The sequence below is a fragment of the Gasterosteus aculeatus genome, chromosome Y (assembly GCF_964276395.1).
Source record: "Gasterosteus aculeatus chromosome Y, fGasAcu3.hap1.1, whole genome shotgun sequence".
Classification (NCBI taxonomy): Eukaryota; Metazoa; Chordata; class Actinopteri; order Perciformes; family Gasterosteidae; genus Gasterosteus; species Gasterosteus aculeatus.
In genome coordinates this window covers 7739620-7758206 of record NC_135709.1, presented here as the reverse complement: position 1 = coordinate 7758206, position 18587 = coordinate 7739620, and the positions used below count along the sequence as shown (strand labels likewise).

Genomic DNA, 18587 nt, shown 5'->3' with positions numbered 1-18587 from the left:
GCACATGCCACTTTAACTGCAATTCATCACTTTGTCACTTGTCACTTTGTCTCTTGTCTGTTACTTGTTTGTTAGTGCACTTTATGCTTAATACTTTTCTTTTTAACTTTTTAATATTTAAAATTTGTTTAACTTTATTCCCTTGTTTTTTTACTAACCCATAGCCTTAGCCTTATTCTTACTAACCCATTGCATTAGCATTTCATTCCACTTTATTTTATTACCTGTGCACTGTTGTCTTGTCTGTCTACTGTCGCGCACTAACCGCCAAGACAAATTCCTTGTATGTTTGACATATTTTGGCCAATAAATGTTTCCTGATTCCTGATTCCTGATTCCTGAATATGAAACGAAATGTTCAAATCAAAGTCAAGTTTGTGGCTTTCATTAGTTTGATAACAGGCCATTTAGCCACGTGAGTTTGGACTAAATTGTGTAGTCAAAGAGAACAATTTGGAAACTTTTTATTAGGATTCCTGAAAGGTATATGTGCATTCCTCGTTTTCTGGCATTTTCTTTTATGACTGGCAACTCCAACGCGGGAGGGAAATTGCAGGATGATGGTTACAAGAAGCCATAATCCCGCGGCCGAACACAGAGTAGACAATAATGCCGTTTCGTTCCAAAGCAGTTGGCCAGTAATTTGTTAATACACGGAATTACATTTAAGTACAGGGTCAAAACCAATACAACTTTTGTCGCAGTTAAAAAAACAGTGGAACCCTTTTTCCAAAGTGATACAAGCTGAATGCGGCTGTAATAAAATGCATAAAAAAAGAGCGAGAGAACAAAGTTATCATTGGAAAAGAACCTTCATATTACATTACATTCACAGAACTTATTTGACATATTTTCAGAGTACGTCAAATAAGAGTTATGGCTTTCCCAGGGAGTAAAACTGAAGCTTGAGTATGCAACACAACTTTATTGAAACTCTTGAAGCAACATCAATTTTCAAACAAGGAAATGGGAGCTCATTGAACATAAAACGCTTTCTGTTTTTAAAACCAAAATGACAGAGAAGGGGAATAAACTCCCAAGGGTTGGACCAGCACTGGCAGGTGCATTTTTTATACAAAAAATAACTTATGAAATCTTACAAGTTTAGTTTACAGGAATATTAACACATTGTCTATGTAAATTGATGATTTAATTTACAACTTCGTTTGTGGTTGTGATTTAATATTTCCAAATATCAAAGCAGGCATTATTTTGATCTGAGAGGAAAAAAACACTGCCGAAGAACAAAAGAAAAAGAGTGACCTTTTCAGGATCGTATTGCCTGAGTGCTGCCTCTCGACACTCCCCTGGGTCCCTGGCCAGCTCCCCGCTTGTAGTTTGGTTGGTAACCATCCTAGAGCAACAGAGGAAAAGGAAAGAGACATTTTAGAAACCACTCGAGACAGCAAAGATGACATTACCGCATCCAGTGTGAAGCCTGAAAGACTCTTCCATACCCTCTGATAATTCCCGTTTGAGTAATCCCGAGGTGTGTTGAATTGCGTCTGTCCATAACCGGAGTTAGGAGTGTTGGTGAAAGGAGGACGATAACCATCGTAGCCACCTAATGAAAGAAGAGTTTAAACTTAAAATGCTGCTGTTGAGATAAACAATAAAATAAATTCTGAGTCCTTATCCCTTTTCAGCCATGCATACAATTTTACAGGTGTATGCAGGTGTCACTTTATTGTACGTCACTGCAATCTAACACGGCCGAGCGGATTATCACCTCAACAAAAACCCACAGAGCCAAGGTGAATCTACTACTTGATTTAAAATTTGACTTAAAGACAACAGAAGCAGCAGCAACATGAGGTTGAGTACATAGAGATGAATTCAATTATCTCCATGTTCCTTTTATAACAGAACTGTCAAATGTATCATTAAATCCAAGCCAATAACAGATGATGAACCATTTAAAACGGTGAAAAGATTCTCATGTGAGATTAGTCTAATCAGTCATTTCAGGAACACCAGCTCTTGGAATTTTCAAGGTGCCTTAATTTTTTTTAGCACCACAGGTTACCAATTGGTTTCAGCTTACCTCTGAAGCCATTGGATGAGCCTCTGTAGCCATTGATCATGCCCCTGGCATTGCGAGGCCCACCTCGAGACATGCCTCTGCTGTTGTAGAAGGACTGACCCTGCCGGGCAAAGCCTGGGCCCTGCTGTGGAGGCTGTTGATGGCCTCCCAACTGGTCTTGGGAATTGAAGGCACGAACTACTAAAAACAAACAAACAGAATTGTTTTTTCAGTGTCTTCAGTCAGTCAAACCACAGCATTCACATAGAAGTCCGTAAGGGAAGTCTGGCACTTAAATCAAGCAAATACATGATGAAGGAAACTAAAAGTCAGCACACCAGATTGCAGTGGCTCTGGCTGCATCTCGGTCTGCTCCACAGGATGCTGCGGCTGGCTGCTGAAGGCTTGGTTGTAGCTGTTCTGGTATTGGCTGGCCTGGTTCAGAGCCTCCGTCTCATTAGCTGGTGGGACCGGGGCATTGAGGTTGAACACCTGAGAGGAGAACAAGAGCGACAATGTTCAGGCCAAAACCAGTGGAAAGGACAAAGGCTCATTTGGAGTTAAGTCGGTTACTCATTATTTCCATTATTTCACTACAAAACCGTACAACTGCAATCTGATGAGAGGGCACTGAATGACTCAATAAGCAATTTCTAATACAAGTCAGTCATTTGAATTCCAAAGAAAGGTACAAAAAAGTCCTTCAGAGCCCTTGTTTAACTGCATGACGGGCCAAATCTTCACAGTAACATGAAACGCTTTTAATATGAATACTATTTGATAGAATGGGCAATATTTCAGTGTTTCAATTTCCCGTACTGTCTGCATTGACTGGAATGGTGCGGCGTTGACATTAATGCCACTGCTGTGTGGAGCTTTGGAAACAGGCTGAAAAACTTGAGTTTGAGAGACAGGTGGGTGAGCTGCAAAGGGTGGAGGCTGCTCCGACGACGAGGACGTCTGTCAAAGATGGGAAACAAGCGCAACAAGTTAAAACATTTCTCAATTTAATTTCATATTTAAGAGTATTCAATTCCGTTTCTTACAGCAGGATCAAAAGATGAGATGAAAAAAAGATGCATGCTAATAACTGCGGTCATTTCCTTTGTATTTTCCCTGTCTATTCAAATCATTCAGAAACCATCAACTAAATACTCGCAGAAGTTGTGTACATTAGAGGCTGAATCAAATATTTAACACGGAATAACTTTTTCACACAAAGAGTCTTTCACAGAACAGAATGTTTACCTGGATGGGGTCGATGGTTTCTGTCGAGGGTCGAGGATCGGGGCTGTGTGAAGTCTGATACATGGGGAGCGGAGTCGGGGAGACGATGGAAACCTGCAAACAGAGTGAAAATTAAACATTCTCTCTCAAAATATCTTGTGGCCTCACAATCAGTGTTGTCCATTTCAGATTGAATTCTTACTTGCGTGGTGTCAGGTTGGACAGGAACAGTTTTGGGTTGAGATAGCCGGGACTCTGGGTGAGCTAAGATTATTATTGCAACTTGGTAAACCAGGAAAGTCCTTTTAAGCTATTTAGTATGATGCTTACACAATACAAGACATCAGAACTAAGTTTCTCTCACCTGGAGGACACACGATCTGTGGTATGTCCATGTTCTGAGCAGGTTTCATAGGCTGTACTGAGACAATAACTGGGTCAAAGGGTCCGTCAAATTCCAGCATAGAGTCCTGAGAGAAGAGACTTAATGAGCAACGTGCTCCATATCTACAGTAAACGGTCGTTATAACAGCATAAAGTTCTAACCTGCATGAAGTTGTACATTCCCTGCATCTGTGCCATTAAGTCCTGCACCACCTGCTTCCTGACCAGGGGGTCAGTGGGAGGCACGGGAGACACTAAGTTCAATGGGTGGGTCTCCAGGGCAACAGGTGAAGCTGCAGGCTGCACAGGCGGCGGTGGCTGCTGCTGTTGAATGGCACTGACTGCCTGAGAGTGGAAGACAGGCACAACAGGCGAATAAGGAACCTACAGGACGAAGAATAATTGAGAAATGGTATGGGGGTTGTAAGAGCCATTATGATGGGTGTCAGGATCTGATTGATGGGGGGGTCAGCCTATATAGGCTAGGAACCTTTGGGGGCTAGGCAGGTGTTTCCAGCCGGGATAGGAAAAACAGTTTTTGACCGCACACCGGGTAGTGTCATGTAACGCACCCTGAGTGGATGTATGTTAAACGTATGACAAGAATAAGTGGCAAATGAATGGACTAGTTTGCAACGTATCAAAAACCTTATAGGACTCTAATTCATGGTACAACAGCGGCGCGTCAATTAAGTTTGGCTTAGCCTCCACAGGGGTTATTGGATGACAGTTCCCAAAAAGTGGTGCGTAAGCCCATAGCTCATTGTGTTTTTAATAGCATTCCCTTAAAAGCATGCCGGTGTACAAATACACTATTCTGTTAAGATGCAAGTCCACCGTCCAGCTCTTCAATGCTGAGGTGGAATTGTAAATAACTATAAAATCAAATCTTATACTAAACTAGAAAATGCATTTCCTGCTGAAAATAGGTTGGAATGCAAAAAGCTGAAAGCTGAAATGAACTTCAGAAAATTGCTGCAATTACAGAAAGATGAAGGGAATTTTAATACATTTGCTGAAATGAATTTGAAATTGCTGAAAAATACAGAAATGGGAGGAGCTGAAAGGAATTTAAATAGATTTGCTGAAAAAGCAGAAATGATAACAGCTGAAATGAATTTGAAAAATTGCAGAAAATACAAAAATGAATATTAAAACATTGCTCTTAATACAGGCATGAGAAAAGCTGAAATTATTTTAAAGAACTGGAAATACAGAAATGAGAGAAGCTGGCACAGTCAGTGCCACAAAGGCAATCAAAGACAGCCTAGTTAGCTATCTAAAGACGTGAGAGATTTTCTCTGGCCACACTCTAGCCTTTCAGCTCTCACTCTAACAAACGCAATACACACTCATGTAAAACTCAGAAACGGAGCGAAGAACTAGTGAAACATAATCAGTGATTATGAAAAAAGTAGAATAGATATCAACAAGCGTTTTTTTTCATAAAATAGTTGAGACCTGTGTCAACATTTGAAAGTTGAAATGGTATCTGTAGCTGAAAGATTGGCGAAGCTGAAAAGTCTGAAAGTTGAAGAAGTTTAAGAGGATTTGAAAACAAACTCCATTTGAAAACCATGTTAAAATATTAATGATTATTGATTTATATAAATTCAAGCATAAGAGGTAGAAAGCTGAAAAGTCAGAGCTGGAAAGCCAGAAAGGAGCTGAACATTTAATATTTGAACGGTTTTAATAGCTGAAAGTGTGAAGGAGTTGAAAGGTGCGGCGGAAGAAATATAATAACTAGAAAATGCATTTCCTGCTGAAAATGCGTTGGAATGCAAAAAGCTGAAAGCTGAACTGAATTTTTAAAAATAGCTGATAAGAGTTTTTAACAAAGTTAAAGGGAATTTGAATACATTTGCTGAAATTACAGATATTAGAAAAGCTGAAATTAATTTGAAATTGCTGAAAATACAGAAATGGGAGAAGCTGAAAGGATTTAATAGATTTGCTGAAAACAGCTGAAACGAATTTGAAAAATTGCAAAAAAAATACAGAAATGAATATTAAAACATTGCTGTTAATACAGGCATAAGAAAAGCTGAAATTATTTTAAAGAACTGCTGATAATACAGGAAGTGGGGAAGCTGAATTTCAATAGATTTTCTAAAAAATACAGAATTTGCAGGAGTTACAGAAATAACAAAAGCTGAGATGACTAAAAAGAGGTTTAAAATTGTTTTTAGTAATATTAGTAGTAGTATTAGTTATAGTGTTAATTGTGGTATTAGTAGTACTAGCTGTAGAAGTAGGTTTAGTATCAATAGCAGTAGAAACAGCTGTACTACTAATACTATTAGCCATAGTAGTATTTGTAATATCATTAGTAGTAGTCATAGTATTAAGAGAAGTAGAAATACTAGTAGTATGGTAGAAGAATCGGTTGTAGTATTAGTAATATTCGTAGTGGTTGTAGTAGTATTTAAAGAGCAATACGTATTTCAACGAAACCGCTTCATTCTGAGCTTTATGGTTAAGGTACAGATAATCATTGAGGCTTTTATTTTGATATGATGGAATTGGGTGAGGGGGGGTTGGGAGACAGAATGTTTGTTATTCAAACTAAGAAGTTTTTAATTAATAGGCCTCATCACAAACATTACAGTAAAAATACCCTCCGTGGGGGTTTTATTTTGAAATTATTGGACTGGGTGGGGTGGGAGCTGAATATTTTAATATTTGAATGGTTTTAATAGCAAAAAGTGTAAAGGAGTTGAAAGGTGCGACGGAAGAAATAGAGGAAGAAAAAGAAGAAGAAGGCGGAATAAAGATTCGAAGAACAATACTTGGAATGCTTAATGCATTAATGCAATAATCACGGACGTACACTGACTACTTACAGTATACTACTTGCAAATGTTAATGACACACGGTTCACAATAACATACGGTTTGCTGCCTTGTAAAACACGGTACACGTGTGGTTTAATGGTTATTTTTGTGTATGCATCTAAAGCAGGAGAAACATTGATCAACATTGTTGCATCCCTGCAACCTACCTCTGTTTCCGTGGCCCACTCATCCCCCCGCTCCTTCTCGCTGCCGCTGTATGTGCCGTCTGGAAACTAGTGGGAGGAAAGAAAAAACAAAAATAAGCACTCTGCAAAAAGATTACAACACCAACCCAAAACACTATTAGAAACGGGAAAATTAATCTCACCTCTGTTTTTTCCACCGCAATGGAATCTGTGAACTCCTCAACTACTTCCAGTTCTGTAAAGAGAAGAACTATTCATTTAGAGAAAGCAGCACCAACATCATTGAAGATTCATTGTGTGAGTATTTAAAAGACAGTATAAGTATAAAAGAGCATGTTTTTAGAGTGTGGTCAGGACCTGGATCAGCAGTCTGACTCTGCTCTTCTGCTTTTGACGACTCAGCTACGACATCTGCAGATGCTGCAGCTGCTTCAGCCACCGCCGCCGCCGCTGGGGCTTGTTCCTCCGCCTCTTCCTCCTCACACACTCCGTTTTGGTGAGATTGCACCTGGTCAAAGTACCCACTCAGCATAACCTGGTCCAAAGTATGTCTCAGTGCCTTGTCTAGTAGAGGAAGAATAGAATGAGCAATTAAAATTGAAAGCAAGCCACAAAATCACAAATCAAACAATGTAGTTGGCTGCTTCTTCTAATTCTCAGTCAGGCATGGAACGTCACCAACTATCACTAAGAAATATCTAATATTTGTATAACATACACACTTTTAGTGTGGAGCAGACAGAATAATCTACAATATGCATTTGGAGGATACGTCTGATTCAGCAGTGAAAACTAGAAGTGTAAAAGCTGACAAACCCCAGCGTAGGTGAATCCCACCTACAGCTGGGGATTGAGTCAAAACAGTTTAGTTTACTGTTTATTAATCATTTAAATGCAGTTTGTGTTCAGTAAACCCTCAGTAGTTAGCGGGGCCTTGTGCTAATGCTAGTTAAGGTTGTACTAACCTTCTCTACTCATGTTAGGTCACTTAGTTTTAACAGTCAATACAAAAAAACATTTTCAGAGCATAACTCCTTCCCCAGGTAATGGGTATCAATGGTGAATGACAATTTCACCCATCCTGGCTCCACTAAAGCAGCTTAAAAAAATAAACAAGAATCAGAAACTGGAAAATTCTGCAGTGTGTGAGCAGAGTGTGGCCTAGACTGCCCGCAGGTGCCTGTACATTAAACGGCCAAGCAGAAAAGTGAAGGCTAGCCACAAAGGCTAGCTAGCAAACTAAGGAGGTGAACCAATTTTCTCTGGCTGTTTTAGCCACGTGTCAGCAGTTGGGTCCTGTTGCTAGTGCTTAACATTAAGACACACCCGTTGCGAAGTTCATTAGCCCATAACTTCTCAAAACAATGAGATATCAACGCGATCCTAACGGGGGACAGGGGGGCATTGACCCAATAATGATCTACAGAAAATGTTGTGACAATCGGACATGGCCATTAGGAGAAATGGCCAAAAATGTGTTTTTCACAAAATTCAAAATGGCGGAAAGTCTAGCTAGGCACATTTGAATACAGTGATTGACTTTTTATTAGAGCATGTCCAAGAGCACATGTGTGCCACATTTCAAGTCAATCGGGCATTAGGGGAAAAAACTGGCCTAGTGTGGTACTTTTCAACATTCTAGGGGGCGCTATGGAGACTTTTCTTAGTCTATTCTCTTATTCAGATAATAGCACACGATTCCCGATCTGTACTGACAGTTTGAGACTATTTTGAGACAATTCCGACCAAGGTGCCGGTGCAGATGTATGCCAAACTTTTGTACGGAAGGAGAATAATATAGCATGTTAAGTATGTGAGATTACAGTTTGGCTCAGCTTCGTTGGCCACACTCAATAATAATAAGTATGGGAGATTACAAGGAGTTTGGCTCAGCTTCGCTGGCCACACTCAACTAGAAAATGCATTTCCTGCTGAAAATGCGTTGGAATGCACGAAGCTGAAATGAATTTTTAAAAATAGCTGAAAATACAGAAAGTTGAAGGGAATTTGAATATGTTTGCTGAAATTACAGATATTAGAAAAGCTGAAATTAATTTGAAATTGCTGAAAATACAGAAATGGGAGAAGCTGAAAGGAATTTCAATAGATTTGCCGAAAAAGAAGAAATGAAAACAGCTGGAATGAATTTGAAAAATTGCAAAAAAATGAACATTAAAACATTGCAGCTAATACAACAGTAAGAGAGGCTGAAATTATTTCAAAGAACTGGAAATACAGAAATGAGAGAAACTCCACAGTCCAGTGTTAATGTTGGCAGCTATTTTTGATTTAGTCTTAGTCTTTAGATGAAAATGGATATTAGTTTTAGTCACATTTAGTCATTTTTTTCCTTCTTAGTTTTAGTCTAGTTTTCGTCGACGAAAACTCAGAACATTTTAGTCTAGTTTTAGTCGACAAAAACTAGACTAAAATGTAATTAGTTTTAGTCACACTTAATAGCCATATTAAACTCCTTTTCTTCCCTTCTCAGGCCCAGGGACCCCCTGTATTGTGTCTACAACTGCATAATAGTCTAGCTTGCAGTACTTGGTTGTCCATCAGATTTCCCTCCTAGGACAGGTCTATAACAGGGGTCGGCAGACTTTTTGACTCGTGGGCCACAATGGGTTGTAAAATGTGACGGAGGAGCCGGGCCAAGAACAAAGGGTTGAAGTGTTTGTGTGAGCGAATATAAATGACATGTGAAAAATCATTACATGAAAGGATTTGGATTTTAAGCATTTATTTGCAAGGCAATTTAACAAATTGGCAAGTGTGTAAAGTCAACTTCATGAGGACCAGGGATCTAAACACAACACTTTGTTGTCTTTGTCTGTTTACTTGCAATGCTTTTGAAACTTCATGGTCCTTTATTGTTTCCACTGTCCCAACAAAAGAGACCTCAACGTCCTACAATCTTTGCAATACATTATTTTCTTGGCTGCATCATAAACCAGCCATTCTAAACTGGACCCCCACTTTTCATTCAACAGTCTTTTCTTTCTCAGTTCTATCAAAAGGATCCACCTGTCACGTGTGTGCGCGCGCCTCTATGTTGCTTAGTAACCAACATACGGTGGCCGAGACGGTTTAACACCGTCTTCTCACGATCTGGCGTGTGAACTATAGTTGAAATGCGTGAGGCTTCAGAACCTGCAATGAGTTTATTACATTAGACGCGTTTGTAACGGAGCGTCTCATCCACCGAGGAAACGCTGCCTGCCGTCGGCAGAGAACAGAGCAGAAAGGTCCGACAGTCTGTTAAACGGGTCTTCATGTTTCTGTGAAGCATTTAATATTTGAACGGTTTTAATAGCTGAAATTGTGAAGGAGTTGAAAGGTGCCGGCGGAAGAAATAGAAGATGAAGAAATAAAGATTTGAAGAACAATACTTGGAATGCTTAATGCATTCCAACAACTATAGATTACTTAAGTGGAAACATCACCTCGTACAAAGAGAAGCAAAGTGAATGAAAGCACAAGGTTGTTTCCGTTCAGCAAACTAAATAGAGGGCATTTATTCACCACTGTGAGAAGAATACAGATCAAAGTCTCCCCTACCGTTATAACAGCTGGGCTCTTGGTTGAGTCTATCTGGATAAACGGACTGCTGCCTCTCTGCACTGCACTCTTTTGGCAGGCACAACTGATAAGGACCGTAAAACTATGGCAGCATTCACATTGGTCCATAATTGTAGGAAAAGCAATGCCTAGTATGGGCTAAAAAGTAGATAGATAATAAATATGATAGTAAAACAATAAGGACTTGATTGATTTACTAGAAAATACTACAAGAGCCTCTGCCTCAGGCTTCAAGCCAACAAGTCTGATGCCTGAATAAGAATCACCGTGAGTTACCGAGTGAGACCTCTGTACTGAGGGGAACGTGTTGGCCGTTGTCACCGCAGTGAACTGGTTCACCTGTATTCTAATGTGGCTCCAGGCGAGTTGTGAGGCGGGATCGCTGAGAATGCACTACACGCAGTAGGGCTGTCAACAAATATTCTATAATCACTGAATGACGCCTGCCATCTTTGGGACAAGAATCGCAACCTCAAATTGATTGCACAAAACTCAGCATTTGTTTATTGTTGTCGTTTATCTAAACCGCTTTGCGCAGAGAGCACAACGGTGCAAGAGAGAAAGAGCGAGTGAGTGCGTGTGTGAGTGCGAGCAAGAGATCTGCGGCCGTGGCTGTTAAGTTGTTGGAATGCATTAAGCATTTATATAAATCATGAATAATTATTCACATGGTTTTCCAATGCAGACCGTTTTCAAATCCTCTTAAACTTCTTCAACTTTCAGATTTTTCAGCTTCGCCAATCTTTCAGCTACAGACACCATTTAAACTCGGTGTAGTAGTCGCGCGCTCTGTGTTCGCTGGTGGGAGAAACTGCCGTGCACTGTAAGAGAACAATTGTAAACGTGAAGAAAAACGCCTGGTGACGCGCGGGGAATATGTCGGAGGGACGAGCGCACATAATTAGGAGAAAATCCAGTCAATTTTCAAAATAAAACATTTTTCAGAAAAAAAAAAATATATAAGCTTTCTGTGGTGCGGCCCGGTACCAAACGGTCTGCGACCCGGTGGTTGGGGACCACCGGGTCGCCCTAGAGGACACTTGTTTGAGGTGTGGTTTCTTGGTAAAATCCGTTTACTCTGCGCGGTCTGTGATCAGCCCGTGAAAACAGCAGCTGCGCCGTCTCCATGACGACCACACAGGCTCATGCCAGCACTCTCTCCCTCCCCTACGTAGTCTGACAGACACACAGACGGTCTACGGGGAGAACACGGCGCTAGCTAACATGGCGCTAACATGCAGGGGTGCAAACTCATCAGGGATGAAAAAGGTGACAAAGATCCGAACCCCCCCCTCGGGGAATATATATATATATATATATTTTTGCATATGCTTCAATGTTATTCCAGAAAAACACAAATAAGCTGCGGCTATTTAGCTCGCCAATAATAAGCACATATGAAAGGCAAACCTAACTTCTGCCTCAATGAAGAGCCTGGAAAATGGACTTCCATTCCAGTGACGTTATAAATAAATAATGGGAGACCAATGCCAGGGCTAAAAGGTTTGCTTTTAACGACGGGACATAAGATAACTCGATCGACTACTCACATTCAAAGACAAATTGCTTTGGAAATGTTTGGAACCTCAAGAAAAGATTTTGGTTTGGACGAACAGAAAAAATATTAGCAAGAGGGAGGCAGGGGGCTTCTCACCCTTCATTCGCTAACATTACATTGATATCAGAGTGAGCCTTTGATTTCTCCGTTGATTTCCCATTATTTATGACCCGTACCGCTCGGTGGAAACGCGCCAGACCGGACCGGACCCCCCCCCCCCCCCCAAAAAAACATTTTTATTGCAGATCTACATGAATCACACAAATGACCTATTTTGAAACAAAAACGGCGAATTTCGCCGAAAGGTGACAAGTTTGCACACCTGAACATGACCCTATGTTAGCTAACATGGCGCTAGCTAGCGTTTCACCAGCATTAACAGATCCAAACGGCTGACAAGTGGCTAAAACAGCGTGCCAGCACTCACTCTCCCTCCCCTACAGTCTGAAAGACACACAGGCCTACGTGGGAGGGAACATGGCGCTAGCTAGCATAGCGCTAACACGGCGCTAGCTAGCATTGCACCATCAATAACAGTGACAAGTGGCCAGTGAAAATCTCTCATCTCTTTAGATAGCTAGCTAGGCTGTCTTTGATTGCCTTTGTGGCACTGACTGTGGCAGTGTTAATTTCGTCGACGAAAACTAACAAACCTTTTTTCCATGACTAAGACGAGACTAAGACGTGACGAAAACGATCTTAAAAAATAAAAACTATGACTAAATCTATTCTAACTTTCGTTAACGAGACGAGACGAAAATGTTTGTGGTTGACGAAGTCACAATACTTTTTAAATACCCTAAATTCGCACGCAGCTGACAGACAACAGGCAGGCAAAGTACGGCGGATATTAACACGTCATGATGACGTCATCCACGAACCCAGAACGCTCGCAGCGGTGCAGCGGTGGTTCTTGTGCACCGACTACGGACCGCGACGACTATTTTACGCTTCGGCGAGTTTGAACGTGGCTTCGTTAGTTTAGCTGACTGTTAGCAGGCTGAAGCCGCGCTGCTTCACAGAAACATGAAGACCCGTTTAACAGAATGTCGGACCTTTCTGCTCTGTTCTCTGGCGACGGCAGGCAGCGTTTCCTCGGTGGATGAGGCGCTTCGTTAAAAACACGTCTAACATAATAAACTCATTGCAGGTTCTGAAGCCTCACGCATTTCAACTATAGTTCACGCGCCACATCGTGAGAAAACTGTTAAACCGTCTCGGCCACCGTACGTTAGTTACTAAGCAACATAGAGGCACGCACACACGTGACAGGTGGATCCTTTTGATAGAACTGCGCAGTGCAGGTGGAGGATGTGGCGGCACAGAGCAGGTGGAGGAAAACCCGCAGGACACAAGAGAGAAGAACAGGTCATGAAAGCAACAAATAAACAAAGAGACAAAGAATCAATCAATCAATTTGTTAAATTGCCTTGCAAATAAATGCTTAAAATCCAAATCCTTTCATGTAATGATTTTTCACATGTCATTTATATTCGCTCACACAAACACTTCGACCCTTTGTTCTTGGCCCGGCTCCTCCGTCACATTTTACAACCCATTGTGGCCCACGAGTCAAAAAGTCTGCCGACCCCTGTTATAGACCTGTCCTAGGAGGGACATCTGATGGACAACCAAGTACTGCAAGCTAGACTATTATGCAGTTGTAGACACAACACAGGGGGTCCCTGGGCCTGAGAAGGGAAGAAAAGGAGTTTAATATGGCTATTAAGTGTGACTAAAACTAGACTAAAACTAATTACATTTTAGTCTAGTTTTCGTTGACTAAAACTAGACTAAAATGTTCTGAGTTTTTGTCGACAAAAACTAGACTAAAACTAAGAAGGAAAAAAATGACTAAATGTGACTAAAACTAATATCCATTTTCGTCTAAAGACTAAGACTAAATCAAAAATAGCTGCCAAAATTAACACTGGACTGTGGAGTTTCTCTCATTTCTGTATTTCCAGTTCTTTAAAATCATTTCAGCCTCTCTTATGGCTGTATTAGCTGCAATGTTTTAATATTCATTTCTGTATTTTTTGCAATTTTTCAAATTCATTCCAGCTGTTTTCATTTCTTCTTTTTCAGCAAATCTATTGAAATTCCTTTCAGCTTCTCCCATTTCTGTATTTTCAGCAATTTCAAATTAATTTCAGCTTTTCTAATATCTGTAATTTCAGCAAATGTATTAAAATTCCCTTCAACTTTCTGTAATTTCAGCAATTTTCTCAAGTTCATTTCAGCTTTTTGCATTCCAACGCATTTTCAGCAGGAAAAAAAAAACATTTTCTAGTTACTTATGCTCCCCTGTCACAATAATGCGCCGTGGCAGCAACCATCCAATAAAATGTCCTACAAACTAATTTTTCAACTATTTGAGAATCAATATAAAAGTCAATTTTGTTTAAACAATAAATCCCCTTACATGTCAACTTAGTCTTTGCAATGAATTAGTGATTTTCCACAAATAATTCAATTCAACATTGATCTGCAGTTGCTTTGTCCATGAATTGATTAATCATTGGTCTTTGACGTGCCCATCACAAGTTTTTTTTGAGTTATTGTCTTCAAATGGCTTGTTTAGTCTAAATCTGCAAAATCAACAAACAATTTCGCTGCAAAATAAACTGTGCCAAAAATAAAAAGTTAAAGCAATTGTTACAAAAAAATTGAGCTCTACTGCTCTCAATCATTCCTAGGCTCCATGTGAAATGTCACTTACATGTTGTCCCGACCACAGCCCTGTTCTTCCCTTCCAGTAGGTCCCAGAGGTGCACAGATGCTTCTTCATACCGGTCAACCAACCTGCGTGTGTAGATACAAGATGTATGCCTTCGCATTGGTGAAAAAGGAACAATGCTTTGGCATCTCAACTGCACTCAAGATATCAATTACTCTGACCCACCTGACACTTTGGTCACAGTCTGGTACCACTAACTTGTAGAACTCATCAAAAGCTGCAAGGTGCACGTCCGTCAGCATTGGTGAGCCCCCAACTCCCTGCTTCAGGTCCCGCCGCACATTGTCCTCTCCCAGCCGGTCCAGAAGGAACTGCAGCTGCAAAATGGTCTTCAGCCTCCTTTGCCCTGCCTCCTCCCGCTGCAGCTGCTCCCGCCGTGCAGACTTCTTCACCACCTTCTGGATCTAATGATTTAACCACATAAAGTCAAGTTACTAAAAGTTAGGGTGAAAAAAACCTCTGAGGGAACAGTTTCACACAAGAGACAGTCATCCTTACATCTTGTCCCAGTGTGATGAACGTCTTCTGCAGCTCTCGGCCAAATTCCAAGTTATAGGTGATTTCCTGGAATTTGTTGAGTGCGTCCTAGGAAGGCAAAAGGCACATGAGTATGCAAGGTTGTAAATGTAGTTAAAAAAATTACAAGAGTATTTGTTCTTTGTTTCAATGCACCCACCAGCTGGTCCTGGTTGAGAAGCTCCCCTTTATCCTTCTTGACTTGATAGTCATCCAGTTTACTCTACCACAGAAAATTAAAAATGAATAAAACCGTCTAAATCTGGAGACAGACGTTTTTGCAAAATCCTCTTAATGTACACAACAGACACATAGGAATGTAGTTATCAGAAAGGATCCGGATCAAATTGCTCTCGAACCAACTCACCTTTTTTTTCTCCAAGTTGCGAACCTTCTTGTCGAGGACACACAGCACTTGCTTCAAAACTTCAGCCTGTCCACCAAGTGCAAAATTGCCCATTGACCCTGGAGCAGATCCCACATCTGGGCTGGCAGACTGCACTGTTCGGTTTGCGTTCATCGCTGAGGGCATCTAGAAAGTAAAGTGTGAACGGTTAACTTCTGGTGGTAATAAAATGTCTTGATATATATTGTATATACACAAATGATTAAAAGAGAAGAAATGTCAGAATCAGTTGAAATATGTCAAAACTATGGCTGAATTTAATTCACTACACGCTACATGATCACGATTGTGGACAATATCATGAAATTAGCGATGCAGATTCCGATTACTCTATATGGATTATTATGTCAATATTTTTCTCAGTTGAAAAAATCACTTGCTCTGTAAACGCTCAATGATAGTGGAGAATGCAAATACTCGCTCTACTCTTTATCTTTGTCGATATTGTTCTTCATTACATATCATTACTACCCACCAGCTGGTCCTGGTTGAGAAGCTCCCCTTTATCCTTCTTGACTTGATAGTGATCCAGTTTACTCTACCATAGAAAATTAAAAAGAAATAAAACCGTCTAAATCTGGAGACAAATGTTTTTCAACAGCTGGCGTGTGGCTACTACAGTCAAGCCCACAACTCAGTCATCTGTATGTCAAAACAAGTAACTTCATGCAGTGGAAAAATGTTGATATCAAATTTAGGAAATATAAAGTAAAAGATGTTTGGATGAGCAATTGTTTTTCTTGTTACTCTGTGTTCGGTATCATTGTCAATATCAGGAGAGAGGATGTAGGATCTTTGTATCACTAAAAATAAGCAAAATGCCAAAATGTCCAAAACATGAAGAGTAGTCTTTTCAAAACAAAGTCTTACAGTTAATTGGTAAATTTCTGAACCATCCGATCTATAGACGAGATGACGCAGATTGCAGTGGGAAAAGATGAATGTCACAAGAATCGAATTTCAAAGATAACATCTCATTGATTAAATGAAAACATCGTAATCTGCAGAATAAGGAAAGTTGTGTAAGAGTCTGAAGTGGGAAATGATATAGAACTGAAGGTCGTCGTGGCGCAGGGGGTAGAGCGGGTGTGCTGGGAACCGCCAGTTTGGTGGTTCGAGTCCCGACTGCCACATTTCTCAAGTCGAAGTGTCCCTGCGCAAGACACCTAACCCCTAATTAGTGTAACAACTAATTATGTTGCACAACTGTAAGTTAGGTTGAAACGATAGCTTCATGACGAAATATGTCAACCAGTAGTCACTACATTCCCTAAATCTCAAACCCCCTTTCATCGTGGCTACTAACGTTAGCTAACTTCGGTCTGGGAGGACGGATTTGAAATCCGAATTTCTCCGTTTTTTTAAACAGTATTTCCACTAACAACTGCAGCCACGAAGCAGTATCTTCAACAGCCGGCGTGTGGCTAAGATTCCATTTAACAGTGCGGAAAACACGGCGTTGTAATCTTGGAGGTTTGGTAAAAAACGGCCCTTGCTGCACAACCGTTAGCACAGACTTAACGTTAGGTAGCATCTTCACGCATGCTAGCTTGGTTGTCCGGTAGCTACAGCGACGCGTGCTAAACAGCAGCCGGACGGAGCGGCGTTGCCTTGATAGCACGACTACGGATTCACCTACCTTAATGGTATGTATCCACGGGGGAGCTTGCTAGCGAATTGTACGAATCGGCCGAATTGTTATTATTGTTATGGTGTTGCTTTATTTTCTCTTTGACTCGAATGTGGGATCCGCCCCGCCGGCCTCACCGACAACTGAGACGGTACGCAAGACTGAGAAACTCTTTATAAAGGCCCGTTTTTAGCTGTTGAAGATATACCTGAACAGAGAAAACACAAAAACCAACCTCACCAGAGTGTACATTTATTAATATAAATATTTACATCTCTAACTAGAAAGAAAGTAATTTAATATTTGATCATCGGCTAGTAGGTCAATAACTTGAAATTGCCATGTTGATGTTTGTGATCAGGCATAAAAATCAACAGCCACTTGGAAGAAATTCTGCACAATCAGTAGCTTTGATTCGGCTATTCTATTCTTCCTTTCTGTGCCACATACAGTTTTTCTACAGCAGCTGTCTCATCCCGCTCTAAACATGTGCTGATATGGTTCGTAGCTGCCTAATATAGAATGCCGTTTTAGTCTAAATTAAATAAATGAATAAATACGTAAATACATGAAATATGCATTTGAAATACATCATGAAATAAATAAATGAGGCAATAAATACATAAATATTAAATACATTTAATTATTTCATGGTACTGTAGTGAATGTGACTGCATAATTCACCTTTGTTCTCGTTTTGTTGTACACGCAATTGCGACTGTTCCGGGATCACGGTCCCTTTAAACGTTTTGTTATTTATGACGTAGAGACCCTTGCTTGTGAGGTTACAGGGCTGCGCCATCTTTAGAGTTTGTTGTTGTGGTAAAAATAAACGAGACACACGCTGCTGTTCTCAACTCGCGGAATTGCCTTTCTTTCCAAACGCAACTTCCACACTGGTGGTGGCAGTGGTCCCGACGTTCGTTTGCCTGAAGTATTCGCAAACACGACTCGACCATTACCGCGAACGCTGTCACCCTCAAGCTCCCCGAGTTCTGGGAATCGTCAGCGTCGGCATGGTTTGCCCAGACTGAAGCGCAGTTCGCGGTGCGGGAGATCACCGCTGATACAACGCGGTACTACTACGTTGTGTCGGCTCTCGGTAGCTCAACAGCGGCCCGAGTGGTGAGCCTCCTTAAACGTCCTCCAGATACGGAGAAATATGCAGCGCTGAAAGCGCACCTGTTAAAGACTTTTGAACTGTCCGACGCCGAGAGAGCTAGCAGGCTTTTCTCCCTCCAAGGACTGGGTGACAGCAAACCGTCTGAGCTCATGGACCGTATGCTGGATCTTCTGGGTGAGCACACACCCGATTTTCTTTTCATTCAGCTTTTCCTGCGTCAGCTGCCTTCCCAAGTCAGAGCTGCATTGGCCAACACCACAATCACTGACTGTCGAAAACTGGCTGAAGAGGCTGATAAATTTTTCCTGGCAAGCCAAGGACACTGTGTCACGGCTGCGTTTCTTCCCACACGTCGCTCCTGTGACAATGGATTGGAGGATTCCACCCTTGTCGCAGCAACCTCTTCTCGTCAGCA

The 18587-nt window shown here is 41.0% G+C and overlaps 1 protein-coding gene across 11 annotated transcripts; it reads right to left on the bottom strand.

Moving 5' to 3' along the window:
- Positions 1 to 905: 905 nt before the first annotated feature.
- LOC120812691 (caprin-1-like) lies at positions 906 to 17261 on the bottom strand. 11 transcript variants are annotated; one of them, XM_040168858.2, is made up of 19 exons: positions 17059 to 17214; positions 15895 to 15957; positions 15381 to 15545; positions 15174 to 15236; positions 14996 to 15082; positions 14663 to 14901; positions 14480 to 14562; positions 6975 to 7181; positions 6800 to 6852; positions 6639 to 6704; positions 3797 to 4018; positions 3615 to 3720; positions 3453 to 3514; positions 3272 to 3364; positions 2843 to 2983; positions 2362 to 2515; positions 2045 to 2224; positions 1458 to 1564; positions 906 to 1354 (listed from the first exon to the last, which is right to left on the bottom strand). In XM_040168858.2, the coding sequence occupies exons 3-19, from the start codon at positions 15543 to 15545 to the stop codon at positions 1268 to 1270; spliced, it is 2115 nt and encodes a 704-aa protein (XP_040024792.1). In that variant the 5' UTR covers positions 15895 to 15957; positions 17059 to 17214; the 3' UTR covers positions 906 to 1267. The 11 variants fall into 11 exon arrangements, with proteins under 11 accessions (XP_040024792.1, XP_077953596.1, XP_077953598.1 ...); XM_078097470.1 differs by having other exon boundaries at positions 3797 to 3979; XM_078097472.1 differs by having other exon boundaries at positions 2045 to 2221; positions 3797 to 3979.
- Between the last annotated feature and the right edge of the window lie 1326 nt (positions 17262 to 18587).